Genomic DNA, 18,457 nt, shown 5'->3' with positions numbered 1-18,457 from the left:
CTAGGTTCTCTATCTCCCTCCTGTATTCGGACTCGTCGTTATTCGAGATCCGGCCCACTATGGTCGTATCGTCAGCAAACTTGTAGATGGAGTTGGAACCAAGTTTTGCCATGCAGTCGTGTGTGTACAGGGAGTAGAGTAGGGGGCTAAGTACGCAGCCTTGCGGGACACCAGTATTGAGGACTATTGTGGAGGAGGTGTTGGTGTTCATTCTTACTGACTGTGGTCTGTTGGTCAGAAAGTCAAGGATCCAGTTGCAGAGTGGAGAGCCAAGTCCTAGGTTTTGGAGCTTTGATATGAGCTTGGCTGGGATTATGGTGTTGAAGGCGGAGCTGTAGTCAATAAATAGGAGTCTGATGTAGGAGTCCTTGTTTTCGAGATGCTTTAGGGATGAGTGTAGGGCCAGGGAAATGGCGTCTGATGTGGACCGGTTGCGACGGTATGCGAATTGAAGTGGGTCAAGGCGTTCCGGGAGTATGGAGGTGATGCGCTTCATTATCAGCCTCTCGAAGCACTTCATTACAACTGACGTCAGGGCCACCGGGCGGTAGTCATTGAGGCACGTTGCCTGGTTGTTCTTTGGTACCGGTATGATGGTGGTCTTCTTGAAGCAGGTGGGGACCTCGGAGTGGAGTAGGGATAGGTTAAAGATGTCTGTGAATACCTCTGCCAGCTGGTATGCGCAGGCTCTGAGTGCACGACCAGGGATCCCGTCCGGGCCCATCGCCTTCCGTGGGTTCACTTTCAGGAAGGCCGATCTGAGATGATCCTCGTTTGTATACAGCTGGAGATATATTAGTGGCACATATGTTGTCCAATTGAATAATGCATTCGGATATTCAGCAATTTTTTTTACTCCTGTTTTCTTTCATGGGCAGCTTAGGATATGATCTGCCCTCTTAAGTAGATCTTCAAGGATTCTCATAGAACAAAGGCAGAGATATCAGAGGGTATCGTTAATAGGTATAAAAGCATCTATCTGGGCCAACAAAAAGTTAACAAAGTCATCACCTGCGAGCAAACGTGTATTAAATCGTTGGCGGAGCGTAATTCAGCCCTGCCACGAAGTAATAAATTTGTTGTCAGAGAAATGTGATCACAAATAATTATGGTGTGTGAACAAGAGCAGGCAGCCGAAAGAAGTTTATTGTCTAATATGCATGATGAACAGAGGCGAAGAAGTGCTCCTTGCTAGAGGGTTGAAAAAATGCAAGAGTTCTGGGACTGCATACTGCTGAAGGAATGATTTAATAATCTCAGCAGGCATCAAAGACATGTTGGTTTTAGCAGAGGAGTGATCAAAAGTGGGATTCAGCAAGCAATTAACGTCGCCCCCTAAAATAAGTAAATGTGAGCCCATGTCTGGCAGGGACGACAAAAATGAAAGCAATCTATTCGCAAGGATTACAGGAGTGTTTGTATCTCTTATCCGTAACTATAACATCGGCCATTCGCATCAGTCATAACAGTTGAAGCTACCAATGGTAAGAACTTGTGTATTAAAAGTTGTGCACCCCGTGTTTTGCGGTGAGAAGTTGAATGATAAAGTTGGCCCACCCACCCAATGCAAAGTCTAAACTGATCTGAGATTAAGGTGGGTTTCCTGGAGGAACACAACTTGTGCACCCAGATGTTGAAGATGCTGCAAGACTTTGTTATGCTTGATAAGCTGATTTGACTCCTTAACATTCTAGCTGGCAGACTTAAGAGCAGGTCCCCCTGCCATTGTGACTTTTTAGATTGAGACTTATTTCCTTTGGGTAAAACATAACTTCAGTCATCATCATTGATAGGGGAGTACATATTGTAAAACTAACTTGGCCTATGTCAAGCAATGTTATAAATGCTCGAACAGATTTTATAAGACAAAACATAAAGCGAGAAAGAGAGATAATAGAAATACTAAAAATATACCCTCAAAGCATCTCCCCAGACAAGATTTTATGTACTAAAACCCTTTGCTAAAAGAGGCTGAGTGACATGCTAACAATGACTATAGTTTAACAAAGTTCTGACCTACATAGCGAATGCACAGAATGAAGATAAATGCATTTATAAAAATAATTTTAAAACTTGCATCTTTCTTCAGGGAACATTCTGTTCCTCTGTATCTTCGGAATTACCATCATATTTTATTGCACGGTTGATGAAGATTTGCAGCGGCAGATGAGCCTCCAAATGATTACTCGGCTCCACTTGGGAGAGTGATTCTCAGTCGGGCGGGGAAATAGAGGCCAAAGTTGATTCGTGGGCATTAGTGCAGGAGGTGCTTCACACTGCCGAAGACAGTTCTTTCTTTGGCAACCGTGGAGGTGAAGTCTGGAAATATGGACAGTCTCTTGTCCCGGTAGAGTAGGGGAGCAGCTTTCGTGGCTTGGTGGAAGATCTGGTCACGAACATGGTAGTCGTGAACCCGCATAATGAAGGGGTGTGTATCCCTGCCATCCTTGGGTCTCATTCACCATGACCTGTGGGCACGGTCTGAGAAGCCTGTCCTCCAGTTTTAGCAAAAACTGTGCTACACACTCCGTAGGGCGAGGACCATCCACACTAATAGGCAAATATTGTTGCGCCTCTGACTTCGACTGGGAGATGGTTTTTGCAGTCTGCAGGTCTCCACAGAACACTGCTGAGTGCTCAAGTTCCTCTTCAAACTGTTTTCCTGAGGTTCAGAGGCTGCTTGCAGTGTTGTAATGGAGGACTTCAGTTCCTCCCTGAAGGAGACTATCTCCAAACAGAGGCTTGTGGCCAGCGTATCGATTTTCCCATATTTATCATTTCTCAGTGACTCCAATGTGTCCATGTACAGCTCTACACTTAAAAGACCCCCTTATCTGTGCAATTCACTTCTCTGCTCACCCGAATAGCATCCGGACATGCCAAGGCTTCACGGATCACTACCGCAGCTTCTTTCTGAGATCAGGATCCAGGCATTTCTCAAACATTTGCAAGCAAAATTATATTACTTATAAACAAACTGTTAGCTGAGTGACAGAAAAACAATAAAAGTATGCCTAAAATATTATGAATAGAGTCACTAAATCATGGAGCACAGGGGGACGCATCTCACAATGTCAGTGCCCCTCTTCTTCTTCTTCTTCTCCTCCTCCCCCCCCCCCCCCCCCCCCCCCCCCAAACAACTCCTAGATTGTAGCTTTTAAGCTGCCATTCAAAATAGTTTTCAATTATGGGACAGTAGTTGCCTGAGAAACGTCAGTAGATTTACAACACTTGGAGCTATCGGACAGATCAATGGAAAGTTGTTAAACTTGATGAACAATAATTGTATGTTTTGGTATTGTCCTATCATGCTTTCCTCTCCATGTGTGCTATGCAAGCAGAGATGATGCAGTTCCAAAAGTAAACTTGTCAAGCCAACATTCATTGGAGAAGTCTTATCCGAGCCATGGGTGATCACCTTTCAGTTAGCGATTTTTAACAGCTAATTAGGCTTCTGGAATTTTAAATGCACACGCTTTACATGTTTATGTCTAGCAGGATAAAATTGTTTTCAAACAATTGGCTTTCTTCTGCAACTTACTGGCCAGCCTCTATTCATGTCTTAATCCCGCAAGTTGATTTCTGCTTGTCCAACTACACTCCGTTACCTGCCAACTTACCTCTACTTTGTTTCTGTCTCCAAGTAGAAAAACCTTCTCATCCATGTGTTCAAATCCCCCCCATGGCTTTACTCCTCAGGCAGTTTGCTGATCAGATCTCTTCCTTTAATTCTGGTCCCTTGCACAACCCTGATTTAATTTTCAATTGGTGGTCATGCCTTCTGCCTCCTGAGCTCTGAAATTCTCTCCCTAAGTCATTTTGCATCTCTGTCTCTCTTTTGACCAAGCGTTAAGTGCCTCGGAATGTTTTTACTACATCAATAAACTGTATAATACAAGTTTCTGTTTGAAACCCATTTCCAGCCACTTGACATTTTCTAAAATTTGCAATATGCAACAAACATAGTGTTCATCATCCACGACAATAATGGAAATAACCAATGGCATCTTAGATTGCAAAGTACAAATAATCTCTGCTTTCTCTTCTTCTATTGTCTGTGGACAGGGGGGGTTTGGCCAGCGAATAGTTCAAGTGATTTTACTTTCCTCCTAGTGGGAGATACATAGCCACTATTTAATATTTCTCTGGCTGAGCTGACATACAAGTCTGTACCATGCTCTTTCAGGTGGTAATGCTTGTAATGTTCTTGGGACAAAGCAGCAGGACTTGATAGAACTCAGTGAGGAGCATTCAGAATCAACATCACATGCTGTTAAAACATCAATTTATTTGTTCTTCTAAACTCCCTCTTGTCATAATATTCACTCATGTATATAATGAGATGCAGACAGGCAGTGATTGACACACAGGATGACCAATGAACACACAACACAGAATAACCAATCACCAGGCAGGACACCACCACTATGAAGCCCTCAGGGCATTAAGACTCGCTCTCTCTCTCTCGGGACCCGGATACTGAGACAGTCAGAGTGCACAAGTTAGTGGGCACTCCTGCCATGTGGTAGCTAGTAAGTCTGGTCGAGCCGGTAAGAGGTCATCAGTAGGATTAATAGAGTGTAAACCCACAGCTGAACATGTACATAGTTAAATAAAACAGGGTTGGATCATCTCCAGTGTCAGACGTTTGTTTCTAGCTTCCCTGTATCCAGTTGCAGTCAACGTCAAACCAACCTGCCTAACACATCACCTCTGCTGGTACATATGTATGGTTGCCTTTAGTAGACAAAATGCACACTGCAGTTTTCAATGCGCTGCATTCTTCCCCTTAAAAATGCTTTGGAACAACCGGAGTGCAAGATACTTTATTTGACCAAAAGAAGAATGTTGAAGAATTTTTTGATTGGATGGTTATTTTTGCAAAGTGTGTGTGTGTCAGTGTCACACGCGCACACACACTGCAGGGCAATGTGTTCCCTAAATCTCCAATGCCGTTCTTGGGAGGAAACAGTAAGATTCAGTAAGGAACAATCAGAAGTACACATGCTGTTGAAACATGGATTCCTTCATTTTCCTCCTAGACTTCTGATACATGTTGTGTATTGTGTATTCACTGTTTTAGTGTTTCCTCACCAGTAGCCTTGTAGCTGAATGAGAAGAATGATAGAAGAATCCTGCAGACAGGGAGATAACGTGCAGACTCCACACAGACAGTGACCCAAGCCGGGAATCAAACTAAGGTTCCTGGCACTGTGAAGCAACAGTGCTAACCATTCTGCTACCATGCAGCCCATTATTAAATGTACTAGCTATTGCTGGTGCAGCAAAGCGATATTGGGTTACTACATTACTGGAATACTGCGCACTCAACAGCCCAAGTTGCTAATAGTTAAACGTAAACTACACTCCGTATCTGATTTGCTAAAACCACCCAAGAGACACATTGTCGAGGGGAAAGTGGCATCATAAAGCAGGAGAACAAGGCAAAACATTGCGTTTTTCACCAGGGTTCAGAATTTCTGGTGAAAAGTGGATTCCTGCACCATCCATGCACACACGACCGGTTGCCTACACTGTACAAACCTGAGATGATCAATTTTTGGTGATCAGAACCAATCTGCCAGAGGCAGAACCGTCGAACCTGGACCTTCCTGAGAACCTGACACTAACCAAACGGATTCTCAACTTCCAAACTACTGTCAACTCCGGTTAAGATAACCACTGACGACACTCGCACCAAACCAAAAGCACCAGAGGTTGCAGCACGTACTCAAAAGCAGATGCCCGAGATTAACTGAAAGCCACACCAAGAATGATGAGCTCCGGAACCCTGAGTGTATTGACTTGATCGATTGTTCATATTGCTGGTTGATAATGTTATACTGTTTATTGTGTCAGGGACCTTTGATTTAAAGGGGGAGGGAGTATTGTGAATTCATAGTGTTTTAGTGTTTCCTCACAAGCAACCTAGCAACTGAATGGGGTCACTTTTAAAACGAAAGTAATTGGAAACTCTTGTCATTCCGGGATTTAACACATGCTGGAATGACATGCGATGACTGAAGTTTGGCGTTTTTTCTGCAGTTTTCGGTTGCAGTTCCCCTCCTGACCTGACCCCCTGACCCCATTTTCAGCCTCACTTGCAGCATGGCCATGAATGTTCACCACCAGCATTGTCCATGATTTATAGGAGGCTTGGCGTTGCAGCAACGATTACTTCACATTCTAACCACCCTACTGGTTATTGATGATATACCAATAATATAAACAGGTCAATGTATCAGTGAAGCCCCATAAAGCACAAAAATGAATGGGGCAAAACTTGTGCTTAGTTTTAAGTTCTAATGCAGTCTTTGAGGAGTTTAGAAAAGGATATTTTGAAGTTTTACAAACAGGAAATTTTTATTCTAACAAGCAGATTATTACTTATGATTATAAGGCTCCAAGTTGCAATGTATGACTATGCTGCCTTGTCCACTTTTTTAAAGAGGATGTTAAACAGGTTAACACATGTAACAGCCATATGCTAATGCAATTTAAATTATTTTGTATTGCAACTCTTGACCCCTGTCGCCTTTCCACCACCGACACGGCACAATTTACTGGTGTGATGGAATACCCTCCGCTTTTCTGATTGGATGCAGATGCAATAAAACTCGTGACAGTACAAAGCTGTCCACTTGACCACTCCTTGCTTCATAGGTGTACTGTGGCTGCAATGTGTGCTGGCTACAAGATACACCACACCTTCCCAGTGCTTCATAAATAACACTTTAAAACCCATGACCTCTATCACCCAGTGGACAAGGGCAGACGGTGATCTTCGCATCCCACCACTTGCAAGTTTCCCTCCAAGTCGCACACTATCCCCATACGATGTATCGTTACCACTCCTTCACTGTTGCCGATTCAAAATCCTGGAACTCCCACCTTAACAGCACGATGGGAAAACGTTCACCACATAGACTGCAGTAAATCAACAAGACACACCATCACTTTCTCAAGGGTAACAAGTGTTGGTCTTGGTAGCAAAATCCGCACCTTGAAGGTTTTTCTTTAAATGAACTGTTGATAAAATATTGAAATGTTCTGCATACAGTTTTATGAACCCGCTGACCCTCCAACTTCTCACATGATAAAAAAATGTTTTCTCATTAATGGGTGAATTTTAGATAGCTGTACCCTCTTGAACCTAAAATTCCAGTTCTGAGAGACTCGATTCATTCAATGTAAGGAGATATGGAACTGTTGGCAATAAAATAAATTAAGGACCTAAAATAAATTAAGAAACAGCATTGTGGATGCTTGTATACTAAATTTTAACAAGAACTCCATGATGTATCACAAATTTTCTAAGTATGTTATCTGATGCATCCATTTAAATATGCACAAACTCTGCAGGTGAAAACCAATTACTATTGAATAATCTTTTTAGCTACAAAAGATTTTGCAGCAATGAGCAAAATTGAAAATATGCTGCACTCTTTCAGTATGTCCTTTATGCTCAACCTTGCATAACTAGTGTTGATACAAAGCTCCTCAATGGAACAAATGAAATGGCTTCTAATGAATAAAACATTTATGTAAATTCAATTTATTCATGACTGTTGTGCGCTCTAATTATTCAAACCTTTAAGGTTTCTATGTCCACCAATTCCTCCAGAGATCATGATGGATTCTGTGCCAAACAAAAATTCAACCGTGTACAGCACATTTGCTGAAAAATAGACTTATCAAGGTTTATCTATCTATCAATTCAATGATTTTTTTTTAAAGTGCTTGGGTACTTTTAGGGACCTGTAGCTCACTTCAGAAACAATTGGTATTTTTTGAATCTGGGTGGAGAAGTGGCGTTACAATTATACACAGTATTCAAATTGGGATTAGGAAACATGACATTCTGGAAAATGTTAGAGAATGTTCTGATATGTAGCCAAAACTTAGAAATTTGATTCTACTAACAACAGTTTGAATTGGAATATCCAATGAATATTCCTGTTAGTATGAGGAGTTTCCTGTTGCTATTCTGGCACTTTTTGCAACCTGGCCTGATGGCTAGCTTTTTAAATGCATCTCTGCTACCTCATATTTAGCTGTATCAACATATGATCAATCATCTGGCCCTGGCAGGAATTTGGCGGGTGCTCCATTATATGTATAATTTTCAATAATCCAAATGTATACTAGATCCCTCTTTAAAGAAGTGTTAATTTTCCCTTCAAGCCACCTGAAACAATCAAAGATTGTCCACCATTTATTAGACTATTATGTTTGTTGTCTATTGTGAAAACGATACAGCAAAGATACAGCTGTAAAGCACAAGTATTTAATGATCTCATCCCTTTGTAGGTTCAGGAGTTTATATCACACGAGGTCAGCTGATGAACTGTCATCTCTGTGCAGGGGTCAAACACAAGGTCCTCCTCCGCCGCTTGCTTGCCTCATTCTTTGACAGGTGAGTGAAAAGTGCCTTGACCATACAGCGTTCTGGTTCGATTAAGTTGCATCCTTTGCTCAGTTAATGTACTCTGGGTCCACCAAGAATAATGACGTTTTTCATGATCCTTTCAGGAACACTTTGGCAAATAGCTGTGGCACTGGGATTCGTTCCTCCACAAGTGACCCCAGCAGAAAGCCTTTGGATAGCAGGGTCTTGAATGCAGTAAAATGTGAGTTGTAGATTATTTATTCTTCAACATAGATGCAGAGTGAAGTTCTGCATATGCCTGAAGCTGTAGAACATAAGAACTAGGAGCAGGAGTAGGCCATCTGGCCCCACGAGCCTGCTCCGCCATTCAATGAGATCATGGCTGATCTTTTGTGGACTCAGCTCCACTTTCCGGCCCGAACACCATAACCCTTAATCCCTTTATTCTTCAAAAAACTATCTATCTTTACCTTAAAAACATGTAATGAAGGAGCCTCAACTGCTTCACTGGGCAAGGAATTCCATAGATTCACAACCCTTTGGGTGAAGAAGTTCCTCCTAAACTCAGTCCTAAATCTACTTCCCCTTATTTTGAGGCTATGTCCCCTAGTTCTGCTTTCACCCGCCAGTGGAAACAACCTGCCCGCATCTATCCTATCTATTCCCTTCATAATTTTAAATGTTTCTATAAGATCCCCCCTCATCCTTCTAAATTCCAATGAGTACAGTCCCAGTCTACTCAACCTCTCCTCATAATCCAACCCCTTCAGCTCTGGGATTAACCTAGTGAATCTCCTCTGCACACCCTCCAGTGCCAGTACATCCTTTCTCAAGTAAGGAGCCCAAAACTGAACACAATACTCCAGGTGTGGCCTCACTAACACCTTATACAATTGCAACATAACCTCCCTAGTCTTAAACTCCATCCCTCTAGCAATGAAGGACAAAATTCCATTTGCCTTCTTAATCACCTGTTGCACCTGTAAACCAACCTTCTGTGACTCGTGCACTAGCACACCCAAGTCTCTCTGCACAGTGGCATGCTTTAATATTTTATCGTTTAAATAATAATCCCGTTTGCTGTTATTCCTACCAAAATGGATAACCTCACATTTCTCAACATTGTATTCCATCTGCCAGACCCTAGCCCATTCACTTAACCTATCCAAATCCCTCAGCAGACTTCCAGTAACCTCTGCACTTTTCGCTTTACCACTCATCTTAGTGTCATCTGCAAACTTGGACACATTGCCCTTGGTCCCCAACTCCAAATCATCTATGTAAATTGTGAACAATTGTGGGCCCAACACGGATCCCTGAGGGACACCACTAGCTACTGATTGCCAACCAGAGAAACACCCATTAATCCCCACTCTTTGCTTTCTATTAATTAACCAATCCTCTATCCATGCTACTACTTTACCCTTAATGCCATGCATCTTTATCTTATGCAGCAACCTTTTGTGTGGCACCTTGTCAAAGGCTTTCTGGAAATCCAGATATAGCACATCCATTGGCTCCCCGTTATCTACTGCACTGGTAATGTCCTCATAAAATTCCACTAAATTAGTTAGGCATGACCTGCCCTTTATGAACCCATGCTGCGTCTGCCCAATGGGACAATTTCTATCCAGATGCCTCGCTATTTCTTCCTTGATGATAGATTCCAGCATCTTCCCTACTACCGAAGTTAAGCTCACTGGCCTATAATTTCCTGCTTTCTGCCTACCTCCTTTTTTAAACAGTGGTGTCACGTTTGCTAATTTCCAATCCACCGGGACCACCGCAGAGTCTAGTGAATTTCGGTAAATTATCACTAGTGCATCTGCAATTTCCCTAGCCATCTCTTTTAGCACGCTGGGATGCATTCCATCAGGGCCAGAGACTTGTCTACCTTTAGCCCCATTAGCTTGCCCATCACCACCTCCTTAGTGATAACAATCCTCTCAAGGTCCTCACCTGTATAGCCTCATTTCTATCAGTCGCTGGCATGTTATTTGTGTCTTCCACTGTGAAGACCGACCCAAAAAACCTGTTCAGTTCCTCAGCCATTTCCTCATTTCCCATTATTAAAACCCCCTTCTCATCCTCTAAAGGACCAATATTTACCTTAGCCACTCTTTTTTGTTTTATATATTTGTAAAAACTTTTACTGTCTGTTTTTATATTCTGAGCAAGTTTACTCTCATACTCTATCTTACTCTTCTTTATAGCTTTTTTTGTAGCTTTCTGTTGCCCCCTAAAGATTTCCCAGTCCTCTAATCTCCCAGCAATCTTTGCCACTTTATATGCTTTTTCCTTCAATTTGATACTCTCCCTTATTTCCTTAGATATCCACAGTCGATTTTCCCTGTTTCTACCGTCCTTCCTTTTTGTTGGTATAAACCTTTGCTGAGCACTGTGAAAAATCGCTTGGAAGGTTCTCCACTGTTCCTCAACTGTTCCACCATAAAGTATTTTCTCCCAGTCTACCTTAGCTAGTTCTTCTCTCATCCCCTTGTAATCTCCTTTGTTTAAACACAAAACACTAGTATTTGATTTTACTTTCTCACCCTCCATCTGTATTTTAAATTCCACCATATTGTGATCGCTCCTTCCGAGAGGATCCCTAACTATGAGATCATGAATCAATCCTGTCTCATTACACAGGACAAGATCTAGGACCGCTTGTTCCCTCGTAGGTTCCATTACATACAGTTCTAGGAAATTATCGCGGATACATTCTATAAACTCCTCCTCAAGGTTGCCTTGACCGACCTGGTTAAACCAATCGTCATGTAGATTAAAATCCCGCATGATAACTGCTTTACCATTTCTACATGCATCAGTTATTTCTTTGTTTATTGCCTGCCCCACCATAACGTTACTATTTGGTGGCCGATAGACTACTCCTATCAGTGACTTTTTCGCCTTACTATTCCTGATTTCCACCCAAATGGATTCAACCTTATCCTCCATAGCACCGATGTCATCCCTTACTATTGCCCGGATGTCATCCTTAAATAACAGAGCAACACCACCTCCCTTACCATCCACTCTGTCCTTCCGAATAGTTTGATACCCTCGGATATTTAACTCCCAGTCGTGACCATCCTTTAACCATGTTTCAGTAATGGCCACTAAATCATAGTCATTTACGATGATTTGTGCCATCAACTCATTTACTTTATTCTGAATACTACGAGCATTCAGGTAAAGTACACTTATGTTGGTTTTTTTACCTCTGTTTTGAATCTTAACATATCCAGTTTTATTCCTTTTGTTATTACTGGGCCTATTCACTGAGCTCCCCTCAGTCACTGTACCTTGTACTGTCGCCCTTTTAGATTTTTGACGATATCTTCTCTGCCGTGCACTTTTCCCCTTACTTCCTTTTGCTTCTGTCCCTGTTTTACTACCTTCCAACTTCCTGCATCGGTTCCCATCCCCCTGCTACATTAGTTTAAACCCTCCCCAACAGCTCTAGAAAACAGGGGGGCTAGGACATCGGTTCCAGTCCTGCCCAGGTGCAGACCATCCGGTTTGTACTGGTCCCACCTCCCCCAGAACCGGTCCCAATGCCCCAGGAATTTGAATCCCTCCCTCTTGCACCATCTCTCGAGCCACGCATTCATCCTATCTATCCTGACATTCCTACTCTGACTAGCTCGTGGCACTGATAGCAATCCTGAGATTACTACCTTTTGAGGTCCTACTTTTTATTTAACTCATAACTCCCTGGATTCCGCTTGTAGGACCTCATCCCGTTTTTTACCTATATCGTTGGTGCCTATGTGCACCACGACAGCTGGCTGTTCACCCCCCCCCCCCCCCCCCCCCCCCCCAGAATGTCCTGCAGCCGCTCCGAGACATCCTTGACCCTTGCACCAGGGAGGCAACATACCATCCTGGAGTCTCGATTGCGTCCACAGAACCGCCTGTCTATTCCCCTTACGATCGAGTCCCCTATCACTATAGCCCTGCCATTTTTCTTCCTGCCCTGCTGTGCAGCAGAGCCATCCACGGTGCCATGAACCTGGCCTCTGTTGCCTTCCCCTGGTGAGCCATCTCCCTCAACAGTCTCGAAAGCGGTATATCTGTTTTGCAGGGAGATGACCGTAGGGGACACCTGCACTGCCTTCCTACTCTTGCTCTTTCTTTTGGTCACCCATTTGCTATCTCCCTCAGTAACTTTCACCTGCGGTGTGACCAACTCGCTAAACGTGCTATCCACGACCTCCTCAGCATCGCGGATGCTCCAAAGTGAGTCCATCCGCAGCTCCAGAGCCGTCAAGCGGTCTAACAGGAGCTGCAACTGAACACACTTCTTGCACGTGAAAGAGCCAGGGACAGTGGACGTGTCCCTGAGCTCCCACATCGCACACGAGGAGCATGACACGGGTCTGGGATCTCCTGCCATGTCTTCGAGTTATCAGTGAGAATGTATGTACTGTTTAATGTTGGAAATTAGAGAAATATCTAGTATCCAGAAAGTTTTCATGGATTTTGTGGTTCTTCCCAGCGACCAGCTCCTGTCCTGCACACCCCCCAATCCTCCAGAATTCTCCAAAGGACTTCAAAACACAGTGGAGCTTAGGAACCTTCCCACCACCATAATTGGTGTTAGACATTTCTAGGGCACAGATAAAAGATGTTTGGCATCATGAACATGAAAAAGTACATCACCAATAATTTGCACTAATTGGCACCCTTTAATGTAGTAAACTATTTCAGACATGAATATAACTGACAGCAAGGTAAATGAAGAGGATGAGGTGGGGTGACCAAAAGCATGGCCAAAGAGATGAGGTTTAAGAGAACCTAGAAGGAGGAGACGAAGATTAAGTCAAGTAGTTTGGGGAGACAATTCCAGGGTGTGGGATTTGGTTTGCTGAAGACGAGGTGGGCTAGAATCCGAGAAGCTAAGAATTTGGGGAATGACTTGTAGGTCGAAAGAAGGTTTCCGAGGTTAGAAAGGGTGAAGACTGGGGAGCAATTTAAACATTAGCCTAACATTTATAAGTTTAAAGTAACCCAGAATCATTGTTGACCAGTGTTGAAAGTGGGACTTTGACTTGGAGCTAGACAGATGTAGATGAGCTGAATTTTTGGTGAGTAGTGGATGGGAGGGTGACCAATATATTATTCCAGCCTGGAGGTGACTGAAATGAGGGTAAATATCTGCATGTCCACTGGTTATCAGCAACAGTAACTAGAATGATTAATGAAAAAGCATATCACATTTGTTCTCAAACTTGGGTCATTTTACGACTAGAACCAAATAGTTAATATTACATCAGGAAGAAACAAAGAACTAAAATTGCATTGAACTTGCATTGAACAGCCCCGAGCCAGTTTTAAATGCAAGGCATAAAATTAGGAGTGACTGCAAAGTGGACAACAAGCTTATTCCATCCATGAAGTTTAAATCTATATAGGGGACAGTTTATTCTGGCAAAGCATTGCTAGGAAAATGACAGGTTAACAAAGTGGCAAAATTAGTTATACCAAATGATCCAAAGGAAAGATTTCTCAACCAATAGAGAAGTTGCTCTTGTAACCCCTGGGAAATATTAGAAAGCACTTCAACATTGATAAAGTTTTGAATGGACAAATAAATCTTAAACAATATATTAATCCTAAAAATGACCGAAATCAAGGAGATCATAATCAACAGCTCCAACTGTGTACAAGTGACATGCTTTGCTTGCCAGCTCCTTTTTCCCCAGACCAATTGAGAAACTAGAGCAACCTTCCACAAATCTGTTGAACATTTGAATTAATGCAACCCTTGGTTGCACTCATTGTACACTTGCTATAAAAATTCCCTAGTGGAAGACAAGTGGTTAGCTCAGCTGCCTCACAGCTCCAGGGTCCCGGGTTCAATTCCAGCGTCGGGTGACTGTGTGGAGTTTGCACTTTCTCCCAGTGTCTGCGTGGGTTTCCTCCGAGTGCTCCGGTTTCCTCCCACAGTCCAAAGAAATGCAGGTTAGGTGGATTGGCCATGCTATATTGCCCCTTAGTGTCAGAGAGGTTATGTGGGGTTACAGGGATAGGGTTGAGGGGTGGGCTTAAGTAAGGGGCTCTTTCCAAGGGCCGGTGCAGACTTGCTGGGCTGAATGTAGGGATTCTATGATTCTCTGAAGACCACGAAGGGAAGCCTTGCCCAAGTACAGTAGTTTCTTCAGGTTTTAGAAGTTGAACCATCAAAACAAAATGTGCCACACTGTAACTGTTGCTTACAAGAGTTGCTCTGTGCAAATTTGTTGAATTCTGGTTTATAGTGCAGAGGCTCAGAATGTAAACATATGGGACAGACTTGATTCATATTGCTACATCATCAAAATATATACTTTATCCCCGGACAGGTGCCGGAAAGTGGCGACTAGGGGCTTTTCACAGTAACTTCATTGAAGCCTACTCATGACAATAAGCGATTTTCATTTCATTTCATTTTCACATATATACTTAGACTAAAGTCTTTAATTCCACAAACTTCGGCTTGTTTACCCTTGAAAGTGAAGCTAACAAACCAAGAACTGCAGCGCTAGAGAATTGGAAAATGGCTCTTTACAAAGTGTCATGATTTTCCGAATAGAAATGTGATTAGTATTTAACTTTTACACTGGAATTTGAATCGAGTGCAGCCAGAAGTTCTCCTAGTGGAATGATAGGTTCACTTTGTTTGAATGTCATGCTGTCCGTGGTAAGCACTTAAGTACTCTTGTCATGCATATATGATGCCATTAGGTCAGACAATGCCCCTGATTTCGGTTGGGGATTAAATGTTGCAATTACTGATTCCCAATTAAGACTACATGTGAATTTTTAAAAATACATCAATTTCTCTACCGGGTGCCCAGCTGTGAAAAATCTTTGAAGAACTGAAGGCGGCATGTGGTGCAGTGGTTAGCACTGGGACTGTGGCGCTGACGACCGGGTTTGAATTCCAGCCCTGGGTCACTGTCCGTGAGGAATTTGCACATTCTCCCCTTGTGTGCGTGAGTTTCACCCCCACAACCCAAAGATGTGTAGGTTAGTTAGGTGGTTTGGCCACACTAAATTGCCCCTTAATTGGAAAAGAAAATAATTGGGTATTCAAAGTTTTATTTTTATAAATTTAGAAGAACTTGAAATAACTTTGTTTTGATCTAGACTGTATTACCTGTATCTCACTTCATAGTCACAAGGTTCTGGGTTCAAGTTCCACTCCAGGGCATGAGCACAAAAATCAAGGCTGACACTCCAGTGCCGTAGTGAGGAATTGTTGCACTGTTGGAGGTGCTGTCTTTCGGACAAGGCATACCAAGGCCTCCTCTGCCTGCTTGGGTGAATGCAAAAGATCCCATGACACTATTTTGAAGAGGAGCGGGGAGTTATCCCTGGTGTCCTGGCCAATACTTTCGTCAATCAACATCACAAAAATATGTTATCTGGTCATTATCACTTTGTGGGAGCTTGATGTGCACAAATTGGCTGCGATAGTCATGAAAACATGCTGGACTGTTTTGGACTGAAAACAGATCACATTGGCTCTGTTGGTAGGGCAGTCACCTCTCAGAAGGTTGTGCTTTCATATCCCTCTTCATAGACTCGAGAACATCATTTAAGTACTGTACCGAAGGAGTGTTGCATTATTTGAGGTGCCATCGTTTGGATGACATACTAAACTAAGGTCCCATCTGCCTTGTCAGGTGAACGTCAAAACTCCCATGTGACTGTTACAAAGAGCAAGGAATCTCTCCAGTGTCCTAAAAAATGTTTACACCCACACCCATCATCTTTGAAATTGATTATCTGATTGTTAACAAAGAACAATACAGCACAGGAACAGGCCCTTCGGCCCTCCAAGCCTGTACCGGTCATGAGACTTGCCCAAAACCCTCAGCACTTCCATGGGCGGTATACCTCTAACATATTGCTATTTGTTGGGTCTTGCTGTGTACCTACTTCACTGATTCTAAGGTGCTTTGGGATGCCTTGAAGTTGTAAAAATCCCAGTTCTTGTGCTTTCACAAGAATTGACACAGTTTTCACCTTTTCAATGTGAACCCCTTTTACTTATTAAATTGGTCACTTAATAATAACTTTTGATCCCAGTAAACTTTAGTGCTCAGCATTGTTTTAAATGCTATTGGTTCTCTGTAGGCAGATTATATTTTGCTTAGTGGTTGATTTTTGCTTGAATTTATTTTCACAGTGTATTGTCAGAATTTTGCTCCCAACTTCAAAGAAAGTGAGATGAATGTGATTGCTGCTGACATGTGCACTAACGCTCGTCGGGTTCGCAAGCGCTGGCTTCCCAAGATCAAATCGATGCTGCCTGACGGAATGGAAGTGTACCGTACAGTTATTGGCGATGCGAGTGGTGGAGGCAGCTTGGAGCCAGAACTGTATGGAACTGGGACAACATTTGAGCAAAATAGTCAAGCTGAGAAGAGAAGTGACCCTGGGACTTTACTTGGAGAAAGAACAAACCCTATAAGCATAGACGTGGAGTCTCCCAAATCTGACCAGTCGTGTGAACAAAACGAAATGGCGGAGTCGGTAATCAGAGAAGCTGCTGGCACTAATATTTTGGCCGCTGACACACCGAGCACAGGCCACACTTTTGATCAAGAGGAAGCTTCCTCAAACAATAGATCTGAAACACCCATGCGCAAACTGGATGGAACATATGCAGGGACCTTGTGAAGATTTACACTGTGGTCAGAAAGAAGCGCATCATGTTATTTGAAATGGCTTGCATGCATACTAACGCTCTCAACATTTGGCAGTGTTATTTAAGCCACTGACCTGTACCCGTTGCCTGAAGACGTAACTTTTATCCCACCTGTATACAGTATGTCATGAAGAAATGAAGACGCCTTTATAACACTGAAACAGACCTTTCCAGTTCAACCCGTCTTATGGAGGCGACAACAGAATTTGCAGTTCCTCCCCATCGAAAGGCCTGAACAAGGAGCAACTGGGGTGATTTGAAAGTTGCCTTTCATGATGGTAAATAGTGTCCAGATTATTTTAGCGCTGTTGGTCCATTAACAAACTCTTAAAATGGAACTGACCTGCACATATAAAAAAAACACACTAACTGTGATGGAAAATGGGATTGCAAAGTATAATTTTTTTTAAAAGAAAAATTACGTTCTCATCCTTGTCAATCTGGCTCTCTTCCCACACTGCAATGGCCAAGTAAACTACTACAATGTGTGCTAACTTATCTAGCTGGAATTTAATATTTAGAGTAATGCAACTGATATTTTTTGAGACACATAAAATATATATATATATATATTTATATATACATATATATATATAAATATATATATGTGTGTGTGTATATATATAATATATATATATAAAGTCTATATATTAAATATAATATATAAAGTGGTGTCATAAGAAGAGTGACTGAAGCAAGCATTTGTTTTTCAACTGGTAAGTCTTGAAAATATTCTCATGTTTGCTGGTAATGTTTTGGGCATTTAACGGGTCAGAGGGCAGCAATTTCAGGAAAGCAGCTTGGGCTTTAGACCTTTTGTTTCTTAAGGTAAGACATACTTACTGTCGGATGGGGGGGGGGGGAAGAGAGTCCAAACAAAATCTTAGAATGAACTAAGACTTTCGTGACCAAGGGTGTTTGCATGCTGTGACTAGACTGAGCATTGTTGATCATGTTTAAGATGTAGATTATCATAAAATATTTCATAGATTGTAAACATGCAGAACCATGTGCCTTAGATATTTGATTTATTCCCCCCTCATTGGAAAGAAAAATCCCATTCTATTTGAGCTGATTATTTTTGTGAATGTGTAAAAGAGCACCCATAGTATTTAAGTGACTTAACAGTATTTATGTATAATACAGATTTGTTCACAAGTATGTGAATTTTCCAAATAGTTCCTACTTTGTTTCAGTGGCACTGGTACAAAAACAGTGCTGTTAATAAGACTGTTAGCTAAATGCACTTTGCGGAAAATATTTTTGTTTCTCTTCTGACCAAATTGATCATTCCCTTGAACAGATTAAGTCATTTTTAAATAGAAGTCGAAAGTGCCATTCGCAAGCTTGGCCATATAACCCTTACA

General features: G+C 42.3%; 1 protein-coding gene across 8 annotated transcripts in view; it reads left to right on the top strand.

The window, feature by feature from the left end:
- LOC119955702 (nucleus accumbens-associated protein 2-like) overlaps positions 1-17,495 on the top strand; it is a 114,287-nt gene extending 96,792 nt beyond the window's left edge. For all 8 annotated transcript variants that reach the window (XM_038782174.1, XM_038782167.1, XM_038782171.1 and 5 more), the window contains 3 exons: positions 8,311-8,416; positions 8,533-8,630; positions 16,569-17,495. In XM_038782174.1, the coding sequence (XP_038638102.1) occupies positions 8,311-8,416; positions 8,533-8,630; positions 16,569-17,062 (698 nt within the window). In that variant the 3' untranslated portion in view covers positions 17,063-17,495. The remainder of the gene's footprint in view (positions 1-8,310; positions 8,417-8,532; positions 8,631-16,568) is intronic.
- The last annotated feature ends 962 nt before the right edge of the window (positions 17,496-18,457 follow it).

The sequence above is a fragment of the Scyliorhinus canicula genome, chromosome 21, assembly GCF_902713615.1.
Source record: "Scyliorhinus canicula chromosome 21, sScyCan1.1, whole genome shotgun sequence".
NCBI lineage: Eukaryota > Metazoa > Chordata > Chondrichthyes > Carcharhiniformes > Scyliorhinidae > Scyliorhinus > Scyliorhinus canicula.
This window is presented reverse-complemented; position numbering and strand designations above follow the sequence as displayed.